The 19,624-nt window shown below is 49.9% G+C and overlaps 1 protein-coding gene across 3 annotated transcripts in view; it reads right to left on the reverse strand.

The window, feature by feature from the left end:
- SRL (sarcalumenin) overlaps positions 1-18,542 on the reverse strand; it is a 40,951-nt gene extending 22,409 nt beyond the window's left edge. Inside the window, exon 1 of one of the 3 annotated variants that reach the window (XM_080679286.1) lies at positions 18,298-18,525. In XM_080679286.1, the coding sequence (XP_080535412.1) occupies positions 18,298-18,358 (61 nt within the window). In that variant the 5' untranslated portion in view covers positions 18,359-18,525. Of the gene's footprint in view, positions 1-18,297 lie in introns of all 3 variants that reach the window. The other 2 variants (XM_080679287.1, XM_080679288.1) reach the window with 2 other exon arrangements.
- Between the last annotated feature and the right edge of the window lie 1,082 nt (positions 18,543-19,624).

Consider the following 19,624-nt stretch of genomic DNA (forward strand, 5'->3'; position numbering starts at 1 on the left):
TGATGTTTAAAAGCATTCTATGAATGTCTGGTATAATAATTATTTCCTAGAAGAGCAAAGATGCCAGTCCAAATCCCAAGTTCACTGAGTGGACCAAAACAGAACCAGCTTTGGACAGAAGCCAAGCTGGCTCACCTCTCTTAGTCCTTTGACCCCCGCCCCCGCCCCCTGCTTCTGGAGGGTCAGTTAGTAGGCCAAGAGAGGTCTTTCTGGCTGGGGCTCTGTCTCCCCTTCTCCCAGCCAGAAGCTACTCAAACAAGTAGCTGTGGGCACGATGCGGGTAGCCCTATTCTCTGCATGAGGTTCCAGCTGTCCTGAGACAGAAATGGACCTTAGCTGTCAACACTCCCGGGCTCAGATCTTGTTCTGCTGAGCCCCAAGTTAACTCCTGCAGTCACTGACTCCCAGTTTCAATCAGCACTGACTCACCCAGAAACTTCTAAGGCCTCACATGGTTTCCCCTATCCCCTCTACCTCCCAGAGCCCTTCCATCAGGCCACTGAAGTGAGGTGACCCTGCACTTCACCCAAACTCAAATGCACACTCAGGGGGACATCTAAACAGACCACTCATCAGGGCGTGTCTGTAAGAATGGTTGAGAAGCCCTGGCTGGAGGCAGAGCCACTGAGGGCCCTTCACGACTCTCAGAAATGGCAACACTGCCCAAGAGAGGCCACTCACAGTGCCAGCATGGCCTCATGTCCTTATGATAAGTGAGCACAGGGAGCAAAACAATACACCCTTCAGAACTGACTTGGGCCTTGAAAATGAGCTTTGACGAGCCACAAAGATGGAGTGAGGGTGGCTCTAGTTCCCATTCAAGTGGAGTTCTGCTTGGCTGAAATCAGAGCGAAGGTTTTCATGGCTTGAAAGGGCCTAACACACAGGCCTGCACAACCACAGGCGCCTCTTCACCCCTGTTAGCACCACCAAGCTTCCCCTACACCCGCTCAGTAGTGTGGTGTCCTTAGCAAATCTCACCCCCAACTGCCAAGAAGACCAGAGAAGCCGCCCATCCCCAAGTCTGCTCAGAGAAGGTCAAACCAAGGGCAGAGGCTGGGCAGCAACAGCAAATATTCTGCCCTGTGTGCTCCCATCCATAGACCCTTCCACCAGGTCTTTTCACCTCGTCTCCCAGAGGGTTTCACCAAATTCACAGCAAATGGGTTCCACTTCTGGGCCCGACATTCTGATCCCAAACCTCGTCTATAGTTCAGCCCTATAGTTATATTTCATTAGAGACTTCTTTTAGAACTGGAAAAAAACTTAGCAATTAACTAGCTCAACTTTTCCATTTCACAGATGAGACCGAGGCCCAGAGCAGAAAAAGAACCTGCTGGAAGTCACCTAGCAAAAGTTGGGGACAAAACCAGACAAAAACACAAGGTCTCCAGACCCCTCACCTGATCTTTTATGCAGGATTTCAAACAGCCGTGACTTCCTTCTCTTGCTGACATTTCTAATCTTTTATGCCCATATCTTGCCCTATCCCTGGAACCCAGAAATCTTGGGATCGATCACCCATCCATTCTCCTAGTTGTTCCTATAATGTATGGCCTGCCGAGGGCCGACGTCTGCTGTGTCCCTGAACAGAGCTCTGTACAGAGATTTGGGGGAGACTGGGATGGGGTTTAAGTTCCCAGAGATCACCGGCACCAAGAAGCCCTGAGTTTGCCATTAGTCTGTAGTACACCCAGTGTCATCTGGAGAATAATGCAAGGAGAGGCTCACTGTCTCCATCACCAGGAGACAAAAGACAGCTGGTTCCTAAGCCTGCGTGAGATCAGCTGTTAGCTATTTGAATTGAGGAGGCCACAGAAAGCTGGACCAGAAGAACTTTTCAGAGTCTGACTCATGAAAGAAATGAAAGACCACCTCCCTGTCTGCTGCTCTGTGAAGAGGACAAAGTCTCAAAGCCTCCTAACAAATCCATCCATTACCCTCAGTTATCAAAGCTTGGAAAATGCCACAGGCAAAGGTGTCTGTAATACCCAGGCCACCCTATAGTGGAACATTCTAGAAAGCTCATGTCTCCCTTAGAGGCAGACTTGCTTTCAGTTTGTATTCCCTTTGAACCTCAGGCATGTGATCAACCATTTCCCGGGTGAACAACAGGAAATATGCCCAAGGGCTCCCTCTCTGGGCATCCCCATCCCCAGGGAGAATCATTACAACCAATTAAACTGAGAATAGCTTCCTTCTCCGGTGAATTTAGTGTCACTTAGGGCCTGGGTTCTCTGCCTGTCTCTTCAATACTGAAACCAGTTGAGGCTCATTACACCTGGGAACTTTCTTTCCCTTTGGCAGCCTGGTGGCCACACAGGAGGCCAGGGCAGGCTTCTATTCCTTATTTCCCACAGGGCTCCCCTGAGGAGAGGAAGGTTAGATCCAAGGGCAGGGCAGAGGGTGGGGCCAGAGCAGGTGTACATTCTACACCTCCTGCCCCCAGGGTGACTCTCCCTAGTCAGTGCTGAGGGCCCTGTGAGGCTATCGCCAGGCTGCATCTGAGGTGCTCCAACAGGCCACTTACCCAAAGGGTCCCCCACCACCAGGCTGGACAGAGCCCCAAATCCTTGCATGGAAGCCTGAGCCTCACTGGGAATTAGTTTCCTGTGGCTGCTGTAACAAGGCATCACAACCTGGTGGCTTAAAGCTATAAAGATATTTTCTCTCACAGTTCTGAGTGCCACAGGTCCAAAATCAAGGTGTCAGCAGAGCCAAGTCCCCTCAAAAGGCTACCTCCTGCCTCTCCCAGTTTCTGGTCATTCCCAGCAATCCTTGGCTTGTCAATTCATGCTTCCAGTCTCTGTATCCATCATGCATGGCCTTCTCCCTATGCCTCTTTACTTTTCTTTCCTTTTTTGTTTTGTTTTTAACCATGTTTTTGTTGATTTCAGAGAGGACGGGAGAGGAAGAGAGAGATAGAAACATCAATGATGAGAGAGAATCATTGGTTAGTTGCTTTATGCATGCCCCACACTGGAGATCAAGCCCACAATCCAGACATGTGACCTGACTGGGAATTGAACCGTGACCTCCTGGTTCATAGGTCGACACTCAACCACTGAGCCACACCAGATGGGCCTATGCCTCTGTTCTATATCTCCTCTTTTTCACATAAGGACACCAGCAGATTAACTCACTATATCTGTGATGACCCTATCTACCTAATAAAAGAGTAACATGCTAATTGACCGTACCTTCACTATACCCACCAGCCAATCAGAAGTGGGTATGCAAATTAACCCAACAAAGAAGGCAGGTTAATTTGCATATGCTGGCGCTGAGCGGCCGGGGGCAGGGCAGGACACTTGCATCGCCATGGCAATGACGCAGGCATTCCACACCACCCCAGCCACTCCGGGCCTCTGGGCAGCGTGGGAAGGCGGAAAGGCAGCTCTGGCCAGAGCCAAGGCAGTGCTGGCAGCCAGGGAAAGGAAGGCCCATTCTTGCACGAATCTTCATGCATCGGGCTCCTAGTTTTCAATAAGATCACATTCAGAGGTTTGGTTCTGAGGGTTAGGACTTCAACATATCTTTCAGGGGGACACAATTCAACCCACAATAGGCCTTCTGATGGCCCACAAGACCATCTGCATTAGGACGCCCTCCTGCTTCTCCAGCCTCACCTGTTCCCTCTCACCTTTTGTGATGCCTTCTGGTTCTCACACCTCCAGGTCACACGACTCCCCTCACTGACCTCAACTGATTCAGTGTATGACTATTCCACACTGAGTCAAATGACACAGCCCCTTCCTTGTGTGGCTGTGACCTTCTGAGGGGTGTTCCTATGTCCAGGTTTCTCTTCTCAGTCAGCATGTCCTCTAGGAAAGAGGTTGGACCAATGCCTCTCTGTGTCCCCAGAGGGCCTAAAAACGTGCTGAGCATCCAGACTCACATGACAACCACCTGCAGAATTCTTTAAGAAATCCTATTAGTCTGTGTGGATTTCCAATCAGTTTTCTTGAGCACCAACACCATTCTGTTCTTCTTTTCCCCACATCCTGGGCCTAATTCTGGCTCATATTTCAGATCTCAGCTTTGAGGCCCATCCCCTGTGAGGCCTATCCTGATCCCTCAATTCTGAGGTACTTCTGCTCTGTGTCCCAATAATACCTATCACCCTACATGACAGCCTTTCTTTTAACCTGTGTCCCCATGAAGAATAAGGTCCCTGAGTCTAGAGCAGCCGTGGGCAAACTACGGCCCGCGGTCCGGATCCGGCTGTTCTATCCGGTTCTCTTGCTCTCCCCTCTGCTCCTTTATGTTGAATTTATATTAGTTCACGCAAACACTCCATCCATGCTTTTGTTCCGGCCCTCCGGTCCAGTTTAAGAACCCATTGTGGCCCTTGAGTCAAAAAGTTTGCCCACCCCTGGTCTAGAGCCTGTGGCTTGTCCCCAGTGGGATCCAGGGTGTCCAGCATGTGCCTGGCAAATATCCCTATACAGGAAATATCTGCTGGATGCTCTGAGAGCACTTGACAGTAATGAACCTCCCACTGTGGGTCATCTGTTCTCAAGGTATGGCTCAAGGCCATTTGCAAAAAGATCACAGAAGAGCTTAGTTTACAATGTTCCATTCCTGGCTCCCTTCCACAGACCCTCGTAATCACACTCAGGGTGAGTAGAGCCTCAGAGCTGACCAAAATCTGGGCACAGCACTAGTATCTGGGAAACACTATCCTTGGGCCTTGACCATGGAGTCAAATTTTACCCATCCCCAGAGACCTACTCATTGCAAAGGGTGGGGACCCCCCCCCCCCCATACTACAGGAGGCTGTACCAGGCCTGGTCCAGTTCCCCCAGCCCAGGCTATGGTCCATCTCCAAGACCACAGGCAGTCAACAGGGGCTTATGCCCATCGGCTCTAGGGACATCATAGGTCTGGTGTCTAGCTGGCCTTACTACCCTGCAAGGTGATATTCCGGATGGAGAAAACAAAGAGACAGGAGTAGACAGTGGTGGGAGGCCCTGGTTCCATGCAGAACCTGCCCATGGAATGGAACCCTGGTGGTCAAGCAGAGCTGCCCTGTGGGGCACTGAAGGAGGCAGCTCTGGGAACCTGTGACCCTGGGGAAGGAAAAGGAGAACAGAGTCAGAAGTCTGAGTTTATTTCCCTAACCAGCAGTGGGATCTTGAGCATTTCTGTGCCTGTTTCATCAATATAAAAAAAGAGCCCAGCCGAAACCGGTTTGGCTCAGTGGATAGAGCGTCGGCCTGCAGACTGAAAGGTCCCAGGTTCGATTCCGGTCAAGGGCATGTACCTTGGTTGCGGGCACATCCCCGGTGGGAGGTGTGCAGGAGGCAGCTGATCGATGTTTCTCTCTCATCGATGTTTCTGGCTCTCTATCCCTCTCCCTTCCTCTCTGTGAAAATCAATAAAATATATTTAAAAAAAAAAAAAAAAAAAAAAAGAGCCCAGCTGGCATGGCTCAGTGGTTGAGCGTCTGTCCACCTGTGAACCAGGAGGTTGCAGTTCGATTCCCAGTCAAGGCACATGCCTGGACTGTGGGCTCAGTGCCCAGTTGGGGGCGTGCAGGAAGCAGCCAACCAATGACTTTCTCTCTCTCTGATGTTTCTATCTCTCTCTTCTTCTCCATTCCTCTCTGAAATCAATAAAAATATATTTTTTAGAAAGAGAGATAAGAAAAATACCCTCCCTGCCTACCTCCAGGTTTATTGTGCCTTCATGTCATTGCTATTGATGAAGTATCTACTACGTGCTACATAGTGGGATGTTCAGATGACATGTGATGGGATTCTGAAATCATACAGTCCTAAAATAGTATAAGGTATTTCTAGTGTTAAGATAATATCTTCTGCCCTAATTGGTTTGGCTCAGTGGATAGAGCGTTGGCCTGCGGACTGAAGGGTCCCAGGTTTGATTCCAGTCAAGGGCATGTACCTCAGTTGTGGGCACATCACCAGTAGAGGGTATGCAGAAGGCAGCTGATTGATGGTTCTCTCTCATCGATGTTCTGTCTATCCCTCTCCCTTCCTCTCTGTAAAAAAAATCAATAAAATAAAATAAAAATCTTTTAAAAAAAGATAAAATCTCCCCATCCAGGCGTGGCTCAGTGGTTGAGTGTTGACCCATGAATCAGGAGGTCAGGGTTGGATTCCTGGTTGGGGCACAAGCCTGGGTTGTGAGCTTAAGCCAATCAATGATTCTCTCTCATCATTGACATTTCAATCTCTCTCTCCCTCTCTCTTCCTCTCTGAAATCAATAAAAATTAAAAATAGATAAAATGTCCCCAAAACATATCTCACATAAGAACATGTACACTGATGTTCCCAGAAATACCACTCACACAAAGATGGAAACAATGCGATTGTCCATGAAGGGATGAATAGATAAACAAAATGTGGTACAATGGAACATTATTCAGCCATAAAAAGGAATGGAGTTCTGATACTACAACATGAATGAATTTGGAAGACATTATGTTAAGTGAAAGAAGCTAGTCACAAAGGCCACATACTGATGATTCCATTTGTATGAAATGTCCAAAATAGGCAAATCTATAGAGATTAGTGGTTGCCAAGGGCTAGAGGGTGGGAATGAGGGGCATGGGGAGTGATTGCTAAGTGGGTACAAGGTTGCTTTTTTGAGATGATGAAAATGTTCTAAAATTGACTTTGCTGATAATTGCATATATTTGTGAATACAATAAAAATTATTGGATTGTACAGTATTCAATATTCTAAATCTTATTAAATTTAAAAGGATGAATTATATGGTATGTGAATCGTATCTCAATAAAGCTGCTAAACACACACACACACAAAGTATCTTTAATTCTTTGCTTTCTCCAAAACCTTCTCTACTAGGCCTTCCCCAGCCACCTGGTGATGCTGTCTTCCAACAAGCCTTCCCCATCTCCCTTCCCTAGTCTTTTTCTCCATTGCATCTATAACCATCTAATAAATTATACAACTTATTTATTTGGTTTCCTATCCATCAGGGATTTTGTATCCCAGCATCCAGAATAACCATTGGATAGATGGCTGGATGGATAATAATGGCAAATATGAGGCCTTCTCTCAACTTAATGGCAAAGTTCTTTCCAGGAGAGAAGAGATTCAGGACCAGGATTCAGAACCCTGGGCCAAGTCACTTAACCTGCTCAGGCCTATTTCTTCGTGATGTGATCAAAGGATTGGAAGTAGCTGCCCCACCAGCTCAGAAGGTTGCTGTGATAATCATGAACTGGATTCCTGCATTTAGATTTTCTCCTTAAAGATAGTAGCATCTAATTGGAGGGGGGAGGGAGCAGCCTGAAGAGAGCACTCCTGGCAGCAAAGAGCAGAGTCTCAAGGATGTGGAACCAGGGTCTCCTGGGGAGGATGTAGGACATTTGGAGTCAGAGGCTGCAGGAGCCAAGCCAAATGTATGCAGGGAACAACGGCTGCAATCAGGAGGGTGGCACATGCCGGACTTAAGAGAGTGAGTAAACACCAGGCCAAAGAGTACAGACTGGATTCGCTGATGAGCATTTCTGGAAAGGCTAGAAGCCCCTGGACACCCTGTTCTCCTCTAGAACTGGGACAAACCAGAGTGTGCAACAAAGCCGCAGCCACCAGCTTCCACAGCTGCCTCAACACCCAGACTCCAGGTTGGGGACCCCTAATTCTGCCATGAAGAGACCCAGATACCTGCCCTTCCAGTTGGGGGCTCCTGCTTCAAGAGAGGAGAGCAGAGAAAGGCAGCAATGCTAAGATGTGAACCCTCTCATGGACTCGGCAGAGGATTCACTTGAAGTTCTTCCAAGCAGCTTCTGCAGAGCATTAGGAGGTACCTGTGCCTTGCTGACCCTCCCACTGTGTGCTGGGGCTAGGTGTGTAGGGCGCACGTGGGAGAGCTGGGGCTAAGGTTGCATAGCACACCAGGCCTGAGTTCCTGGGTTCTGTCCATCACACAACCAGCCAGGAACCAAACACCCTTGCCCTCAGGATGTGCTAACTCCAACTCGATCTGCACCTGAGCACACCCAACAGGGAGCTGAAAACTTCTTCCCACTGTCCTCCCCAGCCTCACCACTAGACTAGGTGGCTGCTCCTGGAATTCCCTGCCCCCGGCCAGCTGTCCATCCATTCATTCAACACACTTGCTCTGGGTGTATCAGCAGAACTCCAAATTAGCTGCTGGGGCAATCGCATGGACCATGGGGCCAGAGCTGACCAAGGAAACAGGTGCCATCTGTGCCCAGTAGAAGACTATCACCCAGGAGAGACACGAGAGCTATATACTCAGAGCCAGCAACTGCTCAGCAATCTGGGTCCAAGGCTAAGGAACTATCATGGTTGAAGAGTGTCCCCCCACATTTTTTTATATCAGATACCTGGTTCATGGACACCCAGAACCTCAGAATGTAGCTTTATTTGGAGATAGGTTCTGTGCAGATGTACTTAGTTAAAATGAAGTCATACTGAGTTAGGGTGGGCCCTAAGTCCAATGACTGGTGTCCTTATGAGAAGAGGTGAGGACACAGAGACATACAGAGAAGAGGTGACATGAGGACAGAGATTATAGAGATACATCTACAAGCCAAGGACTGCCAGGATCTCTCAGATGCTGGAAGAGGTAGAAATCTCTTCCCCTGGAGCCTTCAAAGGGAATGTGACCCTTCCAACACCTTAATTTCAGACTTCCAGCCTCCAGACTGTGAGAGGATAAATCACTATTGTTTTAAGTCCCCTGGCTTGTGGTCATTTGTTATGGCAGAGCCAAGAAAATCATATAGAAAGTAACGCCTAAGCCAGCCCTACAAAATCTTCCCGACCCACCTTACACTAAGCAGGTGGTGCTTTCACTGGTGGAGGCCCCATCTTGCCCCAGCTGCTCCCCGTTTCTCTGCACTCTTAGGCTACTTATTTTTAGCCCCTGATTACACCTGCCTTATATGGTTCCCTCCTCATATTATGAGCGGCGACTGTCTCCCCTCCTGGTTTGTAAGCTCCTTGAGGACAGAGAAACCCGAGGATTTAACAGTCCTGAGAAGGCATAGCTATGTAGATAGATTCCCCCAGTTGTTCATATTTCATGATATTTGAGGAAACTGGTGGCAGTTGTCAAGCCACAGCAGTACTGACAGCAGTGATAGCCTGTAATTACTGTCATAGTCCTTTTAACCTTAAAAAGTATCTGATATCAGAAAACATTTTAAGCATCTCATAGCCATTTGCTTATCTTAGTCACATTATAACCCCATGCTGTAAATAGGACTAAGTATTATTATCCCATTTTAGAGGTGAACAAACAGGTGCAAAGATGGTAAGGGGCTTGGTGGCAAATATGACAAAGCCAGCTTGCTCTGTTCTTGAGTCCCAGTATGCCTGCCGACCCCACTCCTGCTAGCTGCTCTGCTCCTGCCAGGCAGCCTCCAGTAAGGGGCTCTGCAGCCTAACCACCAATTCAGAAAGGAAACTGAGGCAGGAAAAGACAGGAGAAAGAGGTGGATTCACCACCTGTCACAACTTGCATCCAAGCTCACTCTGCTGGGCACCTGAGGCCAGGATGGGCTCCCCCAGGCCATGGTGAGCACTGTGACCCTTTCCTAATTTTTCCAGATGCCTCCCTAGATCCCAGGGAGCACTCCTGGTGTCTTGACCTCCTGGGATAGATAGAGAAATGTGATCTTCTACAACCTAATATCTGGAATAAAGGGTAAGAGAAAATGCAAGGAAAAGAAAACATATAACCACCAAAGTGGCTAGAAGCCTCTCTGGTGGATACAGGTGCCCAGGAAAGGCAGCTGTGGAATCAGATGCACATCCAAGACAGTTTCCAAAGCAACAGCTTTGTCAAGTCTTTACCTATTGCCATCTAGGGAAAATCCCATGGGAGACAACAGAACTGACAACAGAATAGCCACTTGAAGGAGGATTAGGGGCTGCCGTTTTGGCAGTGACCAGGTGACAATGGAAGGGGGCTCCCAAACCCCAGGGCTCTCCCCTGGCATGTTCTGGATTGAACTCGCAGCACAACCCACTTCCTTCAGCCCAGGACTCCAGGCCAGACTTTGCCTGCACCTGTTTGAGCTCAGAATATAGTCCCTCCTCTAGAAGGATCCAAAAATATCTAGGAGGGAGGAGAAGGGGGTGGGGGTTAGCCACAAGGGGAACAAGCTAGGTATGCTGAGGTTCTCAGGACAGAACCAGGGAGAGAACTACTTGGCTCCGCATTCAAAACATTTTGCAAAGGGCCCCAACCCATCAGGGTAGTTTGATCTCCCCTGAACAGGAGCCCCACATTCTAGCCAGAGCTGGTCTCATCCTGTCCCTGCCAGTGCAATGCTCTGAGCTTCCCCATTCCTGGCTTTGATGACCATTTCAGTTGCTCTTCCAGCTCTGCCTGCACAAATCATCTACTCATTCATCTACATGGTTAAGATCCTTCAATGAGCTGAGCGCGTGCTAAGTGTTGGTGACGCAGCAGTAAGTGAATTAAACAAACACACAGCCCCTGTCCTCTTGGAGCTGACAGTCCAATGGTCATCCCCTTCCACCCAGTCCAGAGGGAACCCTGCCCTTCCACAAGGCTGACCTTCCAACCCTCCTCTGAACTCCAACCAGAGCTGCTGGGGTGTTAGTTACATTTTTTTTCAGCATGTGTCATCTCCCCAAATAGAAGGTCAGCTCCTGGATGCAAAGACATAGCCCTTTCCTACCTCACAGTGTGGCTGTCCAGGACCTCACCATGGGCACAGTGTGGCCTCAGGCTGAAGAGCTGGGCCTTTCAAAGAGGGTCCCTCATCTCATTTTTCCTTCCTCTTTCTAGCACCCACCTCATGGGATTAACCAACCCCACTCTTCTTCCTCTAAAATCCTGCAGTGTCCCAATCTGTTGCCTCCTGCTGATCATATATTGCCCCTGCCCCAATCATGACCCCATCCTGGTTCCCCAACGCAGGGTGGGCTCCCAAGGGACAGCCACATCTCCCACTTCTCCAGGACTCTGTGCTGAGCCCTCCTTCCAGCCCACACTCATTCTTGTGCCCTTTGGCACTCTTGAATTGACAGAGGACTAGAGGACCAAGGGCTCTCAAGGTTGTGAAAGACAAGAACCTGTGGGGAGGGGACACCCAAGAGTGAGAGGAAAAAGCCTTTTGTCATCCCTTAACACCCTTGCAATGAGCCTAGGGAGCCTGTCCCACCTGGGCCAACATCCCACCTAAAATCATTCTGGGCCCCGGGATTTGGAGCTGGATGAAGCCGTGGCACCTATGCTTCCAGGTGGTCCCAATGACATAATCCCAGGGGAAACAGGCTCCTGGGATGGCCAGATGAGAGCTGACACCAGCACACAGTCTCATGGTCTTCTTCAAAATCAGGCCTCTGGGCACATGCACCACCTGGGCACATTTACTCCAGCTAGGGAAGAGCTGGAGGCTGGGGAAGAGGAGGCTGCTATCGGCCCCATGAGGGTGTGTATAGCTGAATTCCTAATAGCTGGGGAATTTAAAGGCAAGTGTCAATTCTGCCACCCGAGCCCTCACCCTAAGGCTGGGCAGATCCGGAGAGGCCGCTCCTGCTCCGGAGACCTATGTGAGGGAAGACAAAGAAGAGCCAAGCACAGACATGTCTCTTGAGCAAAGGGGTAACTGGGACCTTGATTCTGAGCAAAAACCCACCTTTGGGGCTAGAGCAGTATGAAACCAATAATAGGACAGAACTTCCTGATCCCAGAGAAAGACGATAGCACAGGCGACGCAGACCAGGAAAATGTCTCCAAAAATCTGACCCATCCCATCTGCCAAATTACACTGCCCCCCTTTGCCTCCTGCTGAGGACTCCAGGGATGGGGGTTAGCAGAGAGGTTTGGGGCCTCCAGAGCACTGGGAAAGTTTGCAGGCCTATAGCTGTGCCCACCATGGCTCCAGTTCATTCATTCTCTTACTCACTCTTTCAGGACAGATAGAGAAAGCCCCACTCCACAGTTAAGCCCCTTTGTGCTCAGATGGAGTGGACTATTTATTGCCCCAATGCTGTCATTAGGGACTTTTGGTAAGATCTTGCCCATCCAAGTAATGGGACATTCCACCTTAGATATGCATTCTTTGAGCTAAAATCTTCTGACTCCTTTAAAACAAAAAGTAGCCCTAGCCAGTTTTGCTCAGTGGATGGAGTGTCGGCCTGTGGACCTAAGGGTCCCAGTAGGGGCCATGCAGAAGGCAGCCAATCAATGATTCTCTCATCATTGATGTTTCTCTCTTCCTCACCTTTCTTCTCTGAAATCAGTATAAATGTATTTTTAAAAACAACCCTTCATATCTTAAAAATAAAAAAAAGTAATTTGGGAAAGTGACAGTCTAAGTGTTGAGCCATTGGCCCTCATTAGAATGAATTTCAGGGCCTTTGCTGATGGCATGTCTTAGGAGGGGGGACAGAGCAGAGCCAGTGTGGAAGAAGAGAAGGGAATCACCAAGAGGGAGAAAAGGACCCAACAGGCTAATGCAGGAGTCTGAAGTCAGGCTTCTAGCTTTCAAGTCCAGAAGGCCCTTGAGAAGGCAGGTGAGCAGTCTTTGAGGGGCCTGAATCCCCAGAGCAGGTGATGAGAGAACACAAGCCAGCTCATCAACTCAACTTGCTCCTCTCGTTCAGTCCCATCCCAAAATGAGCCACTCCAATGGGCCATGGGGCCGGTGGGGAGGCGGGTAGGTTGCGGGGAGGCCTCACAGCCAGGAAAAGACCTCAGAGGGAACCTGAGCCTGGGCAGTTTCCATTCCACAAGGAAGGAGAACCGAGGTCATCACCCGGGAAACTCGGGCCACTTGCCTCCACGCCAACTTCCACTGAAGTCACTAATCCTGAAGGAGTCCAAACCCAGTCCTTTACCCATTGTAGACCCAGTGGACATTTGCTGAATGAATGCCTGAGATGCCTTCTGTCCTCTTCTCTGCAGCACCTGGCTTGAGGGGCAGGCTCACCAACAGCAAGACTAACATTCACTGTGACTAAACTGCTGACTCACTGACTTCATCTCCAGGCCTCAGGTCTTTCAGACTCTGCCCAGTGTTTCTCCAGCATGGGAACCAGGCTCTGATCCTGGCCCTGCATTCAGTACCTAACAAATCAGAGCAACCGGCTCCCTTTCCACCCCACAGAGCTCTTGGGAAGATCAATCTGGTTCCCTCCCCTCTGTGGCCCTCCAGGCCCTCTGTTGCAATCCCCAGTGTAGACCAGGATCCTTACTAGGTCAGGTCCCTGGCTGGTACCAGGCCTACTGAGTTCAACTCAAATTTGTGGTACCCCTCTGAGGGCTCCACAGTGCTGTGCTACGTGTCCCCGAAGATCTCCTTCAGACCTCATCCATCCTCCTCAAGCATCTGGTGTCTTAGTCACTTCCTCACCCTTTCTCACTGGCCCACAAACATACTTGGTCTTTGCTAGTGTTAAAAATAAAATTCCCTACCTCCATAAACTCACCCATCCCCACTCATTCTTACTGTTCTCTATTCCTCCCAAACTCGATGTTAAAAGTCTCACCTTCTAAATATGCTGCCTCCTCCACGTCCTCACTAAACACATGTGGCCTCTGCCCTGGCCAGTTGGTTGGGCATCATCCTGTACACCAAAAGGTTGCCAGTTTGATTCTCTGTCAGGCACATGCCCAGGTTGCAGGTTCAATCCCAGGTAGGGGGTGCGCAGGAGACAGCCAATCAATATTTCGCTCTTACATTGATGTTTCTCTCTTTCTCTATCCCTCTCCATTCCTCTCTCTCTAAAAAGCAATTTAAAAATCACTATATATATATATATATATATATATATATATATATATATATATATTAAACACACATGGCACCCCATAACCTGTCAGTGGCCTCCTGCATGTCAAAGCCATCGCCTCCTCCTCCCTTGGCTTCCAGGTCCCTGTCTCTTCCTGAAGTCCATTTATCTTCTTTCTCTTCCCACTCTCCAAATCTACAGCTCCCTCGACAGTCTCACAGCCTCACCCTCACCTTTACCCAAATAAATCTCATTTCTGGATCCCTGGGCCTGATTTCTCTCCTCAGTCCAACCCCACCTTTCTAACTAAATATCTCCAACTGGCACCTAAAATTCAAATGACCCAAACTGAACTTTTAAAATCTGTTCTTTTCTCTTATGTTCCAGGTTTCCTTTTCTGGCGAGATCATATGACCTGCACTCAACCCACAAGGGCTCCTTCCCACCCAGCTCCCAGGTTGAGCAATGATTCTGCCCCAGCTCTGTTGGGTCTGCCCCTCCTTTCCACTCCCGCTCTCTCTCGCCTGAACTCACACCTTCATACTTGCATTTCTGACATGGTTATCTAATCAGTCTCCCCTTGTTCTAGTCCTCCCTACAAACAACTGCCAGATAGATTCTTCCAAAGCCCTCAGTGGTCATCCACCGCCCACAGGGCAAAGTCCTGGTCCTCAGCCCAACACTCAAGGTCCTTCACACTTTTGGAAGTGTGAAGGACCAAACCTAGACTTCCAGAGAGATTTCCCATGACCCCCACTTCGCTCTGCTTGCCCTTATCTCAGGCAAAACATGTCCTTTCCTGGTTCAGAGCTCCATTCTCTCCTGACTCCAGGAATTTGCTCACTCTGTTCCCGTACATGGAATTCTCTTCCTTCCTTCTTTTCATGTCTGAATCTATCTTCTTCAAGATCCAGCTCAAATGTCCCTCACCTATAAAACATTTCCTGATCCACTCAGTTAAAAATAACCTCCCTGCTCCCCTGCATCCCACCTCAATTCACTTGTTCCTCCCTATGACACCTCTATGTGTCTGATTTTTCCCATGTACAGGCCCAAGGCAGAAGACACCCTGTTTCCCCTAGTGAATGGTAAGCTCTCCAAGGCCTATCTGAATTCCCCAAGTACCACACCTAAAAAAATAGAAAGTACGTAATAAATCTGGGATAAATGAATGATGAAATGTGGCAAGGTGTTTGAATAAATGGGCTATTAATACTCCAACAATATTTAAATGAAGGGGTTGTGTCATCAGTCGGGCTGGATTTGGATTTGGAGCAAAGAAAGGGCCTAAAATAAAGGGGTAAGCTCAGCATCCCACGCCCAGTCACCACCCTTATTCCAGGCCAGGAGGCACAGTATTAGGCCCTGTACTCAGCCCCTCAGACGGGGTCAGAGGAGGAACAGCTGTCTTCCTCCTATGTCCATAGGGACTAGCTCTGTCCCAGCCCACTACACCTCAGTGAGCACTAAACAGCCAGGTGGATGCAACTGGCCTCATTGGGACCTCCTTCTGATGGCACAAGTGGCCAAAAACACTGGATGGCAAGTGAGGAAACCTGAATTCCAGATCTGGCCCTGTCACAAACAGGCTGTGTGACCTTCAGTGTCACATCCAGACATGGGGCAAAATCAGCATTTCCAAAATGCCATTTCACAGGCCACCAGGCAAGGCGTCCACATCTGGGAGGATGCATCCATTAGCAAATCCCAGACTAGCACTTCGCAGACTCAGTGAGGGAAGTGATGGACCAGATGCTCCCTAGAGGCTCATCAAGTTGCACTGAGCTAGGAACAGAGAGCCCACTAGGGACACAGCTTGTAGGGGACTGGAAAGTCTTTGGGGTCTCTCTTTCCCCAGGATGCCCGAGCTCATGACTCTCTCAGCAGACCTCCCCACAGTGGGTCATAGCTGCTGCTGCATGACTCTGTTGAGGAAAGGTGAATGGGCCTCTTCCCAAAAATAACCAGCCTGAGGTGGGTAAGGAGGGTGTCTTGGGAGGGCATACTTCCTGGTGGTACCATACACCCTCATCTCTCATGTAGGGGTGGGTCAGCCCCAGCATGCACCAACCTCTGACCCCTGGGATTTTAGGGTGGGGACCAGAGCAGATGTGCACATCTGCAACCAGGACTGGGCTGGAGGACAAGGGATGCACAAAGTCAGAAAACCACCCCACCTGTCCCCAATCTCTCTCTGCTTCCAGGAGGCAGCAGGAAGCAAAGATGTCCCATATTCAGCCTAACAAATGCCAACGGCTTAAACCCAGCACCCCCATCCCACCCCACCCTCCAGGAAGTCAAAGGACCAATGGCATCATTCTTGTCCTGCATCCTGAGGGAAGCCTCTCCACCACCCTCATGTGCCCAGATAGGCAGAGGTGTTCTGGGAGGCCAAGAAAGGGCGGGAACTCCCAGATAGGGTTCGACTAGCCCGAGGCTGGGTGCACCTGTCACTAACTCACTGTCTAATCTTGAACACATCTCTTCATTCCTCTGGCTTTTGCTTCCTTACCTAGAAAATGAGGAGACAGAGTAAATCGATTCAAGGTTTCTTTCCCATGTCCTTGAGCAAGCCTGTCCCCAAGACAAAGAGGTCCCTGATGGTTACAAAGGACTGGGGTCAGGGGGTCTGGTGGCTCCATCAATGTCCTGGCATCTGGAGGGGCACTTGGTTCCCCACATAGAGTTGAGGAGAGGAGACTGTGAAGCCATTGCCCCAGCCCAGAGGGCTATGGGAGCAACGTGAAGACTCTGGAGGATTCCCCCAGGAGACAGGAATGGGAGGTTGGAGAGAACACCTGCCACCCAGTGAGGAGCAAACAACATGGGCATGGAAATGAGGGCCCAGTGGTGAGGTGGGAAGTCCAGGAGCTAAGCTGCGGCCTGTGGGCAGGGTGGCACAATTCTGGGAGAGAATCAACCAGTAGGAAAAATTGTCATTATGGGTGTGGAGGGCAGCCACCCTCATGTTTGGAACCTCCCAGTGGGTGTAGAAGGAAGTCATATTTTGGGGTAAGCAACCTACAACTGAAGTAGTGATCCAATCCACATGGGTAAGAACCCACAGCCCAAGTGTGAGCAGGGTGAGGAGGGAGGGAACCTTGCCCACTGGTGGACAACCCCTCCCTAGAAGCCAGGCCAGGGAACACCTCAGCGTCCAGGAAGGAAGGAGCATGAAGAGAAAGGATCTTTGCACAAAGCACCTGACTGCCTCATTTCCCTACTCCAAGATTCCCCCTGAGAGGCCTGTGGAACATTCCAGATATCCAGACCCCTTGTTGGGAGAAAAGATAAAGGATGTCCCTAAAAGGCTAAAAGTTCCTGGGCCTGTTGTGTGGAAGAAGAGGTGGCAGCTGGGGCTGGGCGGAGCAGGGGAGGGGTTTTGAAAAGGAGAGGGTGGCAGTGGCTCGGGGCTCAGGATCCAATTACGAGGCTGTTTCCATACTTAGCCACCTGACAGCCGCTTGGAATCCTCGACACCCCAGCCACTGCAGGCCCACGGAGCCCAAATTAACTCAAGGGCAGACAAGGGCAGGGCCCAGCAGCACATGAGAAGCTGGAGCCCCCTACCTTGGCCTCTAACTTGCAAGATAATGGCTTCTGCTGCCCCAGCCACCTGCTCTCCTGATTGAGACTGGGCCCTCAAAAATCAGAACCACAAAGATCAGAAAGGCTAGGGCTCTGGCCCCCACATCCCTTGTATGGATGAAGACTGCAGTCATCAAAAGACAAAGTGGAGTCCCGGATTCCTGGGGGGTCCCCAGAACACCCTGAAGCATCTCCAGGGGGAACCTAGCCCCAGGAATCTTGGGAACAGAGAGGTGGCAAAATGCTCTGGTATCCCCTCCACACCTATAAATAACCCCCGTGCTGTAACCAGAGCCGCTTCTGCCTCACAGTGCTGAGATGTCAAAGGAAAACCATGGCACACAGGCCCCCAGCCACTTCTAACAAAGCTCCAGCCAAGCCTAGTTCTACTCCAGAACAGTCCTGTTCCTCTTTCCAATTCAGTTTCCAACCTAATCCCCAACTCTATCTCCAATCATATCCCGAACTGACCCCACTCTATCCCACTGCTCCTCAGACAAACCCCAACTCTGCCCAGCATGGTTCCCTGTCCTCAGTCATGCAAAGCCAGGCCCCCTGCCAGATCTCCACCAGGGGAGAGGGTCAACTCAGTCACCTCCAGGGGCACCTTCCGCTCTAAGATAGGTTTATTTTGTCTCATTAGGAGGCTCCTCTAGTCTTGAATTTCAAGGTCCTCTTCCCCAGCATCTACTGGCCAGACCTTCTCTCTGGCCCCTGACTCAGGCTCATCCCTTCCTGTACCTTTCAGTTCACTGCTTCTGCTTCCTCTGGCCTCTCTGAGAACCCCCTGAATGTTAGCAGGCTCTCTCCACCACCCACTTCTTTCTCCTGGACCTCAGGGGAGAAGAGAATGGGGACAAGATGAGACCAGCCATCAGCCCCAGGAATCACGGAGGCCTCATTCTCCAACTACTGCCCAAGTCCCCCACAGAACAGATTTGAAGTCTGGCCTGGCTCACAGGGGTGGGGTCATACCTGCTTGTCCTGGGAGCAGGAGCGACGCCACAAAGCAGCAGAGCAGAACCAGCGCCCTCATGGTGACTGCCAAGAGAGCCCAGCTGCTCTTTGCCTCTATTTATAGGGCTGGTGGCAGCGAGGGCGGGGGAGAAGGGTCACACAGTCACTAGGGCAACTGGGCGGGCGTGATGGGGAAGCAGCACCGACCCTGCGAGGCTGAGAGGAGGCTTGCTCTGCCACTGCTGTGCCAGCTGCCAGGCCCCAGAAGGCAGGGCCTTGTCTCTCCCTCAGCAGCCCTGAGGTCATATGATGTGGGCCACAGGCGGGGAGTAGCAGGGGAGAAAAGTGGGACGGCCCTTCAGTTAGGTCTGGGATCTGAGTCTTCCCAGTATTTGCACTAACTTGATCCAAAGTCTGAAGCAAGTCAATGACCTTGACATGTCTCAGTTTTCTGAAAGAGGGAATTTGTAGGGCCAAGCAACAAGAACCCTATTTGAGAACCACAGACATACATTCAGCCCCTCCCCAAAGGTAAGGAGGGTAAAGCCCTAATAGTTAAGGAAAACCCTCAATGTCCGACCTTTGAGGTTAATGGCTAGGAGTTTAACCTTCCCCGACCTCTGGAAGAGACAGAATGCCGATGGGAGGGGGAAAGGGGGGGAGCTAAGAGACGCATCTGACGATGTGATGTAAGTCAGAGGGTGGAGGGACAGAGATCCATTTCCAGTGGCGCAGGGGTTCCAAAGTCTGCTGCTGCCTCCTCGATGTGCTGTTTGATGCAATTTTCCTAAGGGCATGTGACAGCCCGAGAGCCAGTTCTATAAAGCCAAGGGAAAGCAGACACTGGCTTGTCTGTCTGGGGAGGGTGTCACTGTGAGGGTAGCAGTCAGCACCTTGGAAAGGAACAAGAATCGATTAGGTATCTACTGTGTACTTTACCTCTAAAACAGCTTTATTGACGTCTAATTGGATACAATCAAAATAACGAACTGATTCCTCACTCTCCAATTTTCCTTTTGTCCCTTCACAGTCCCTCCCTTTATCCCTTCCCAGGCAACCACTGACCTGTAGTCACTGCCATTAGTTTGCATTTCCTAGATTTTTATATAAGTGGAATCATGCCCATATGATTCCTTTTTATCTGACTTCTTTCACTCGGCAAAATTATGTTGAGTTTTATTCATGTTGTAGCATATATTAACAGTCCATTCCCTTTTTTTCTGAGTAGTATTCCATTGTGTGGGTATACAGCACACCCTCAAATAATGTCGTTTTGTTCAACATTGTTCCCTTATAATGTTGATGAGGTGCCATAGGAACTTAACACTTGTTTATATCAATTAGC

The sequence above is a fragment of the Plecotus auritus genome (assembly GCF_963455305.1).
Source record: "Plecotus auritus genome assembly, chromosome: 7".
In the NCBI taxonomy this organism is placed as follows: domain Eukaryota; kingdom Metazoa; phylum Chordata; class Mammalia; order Chiroptera; family Vespertilionidae; genus Plecotus; species Plecotus auritus.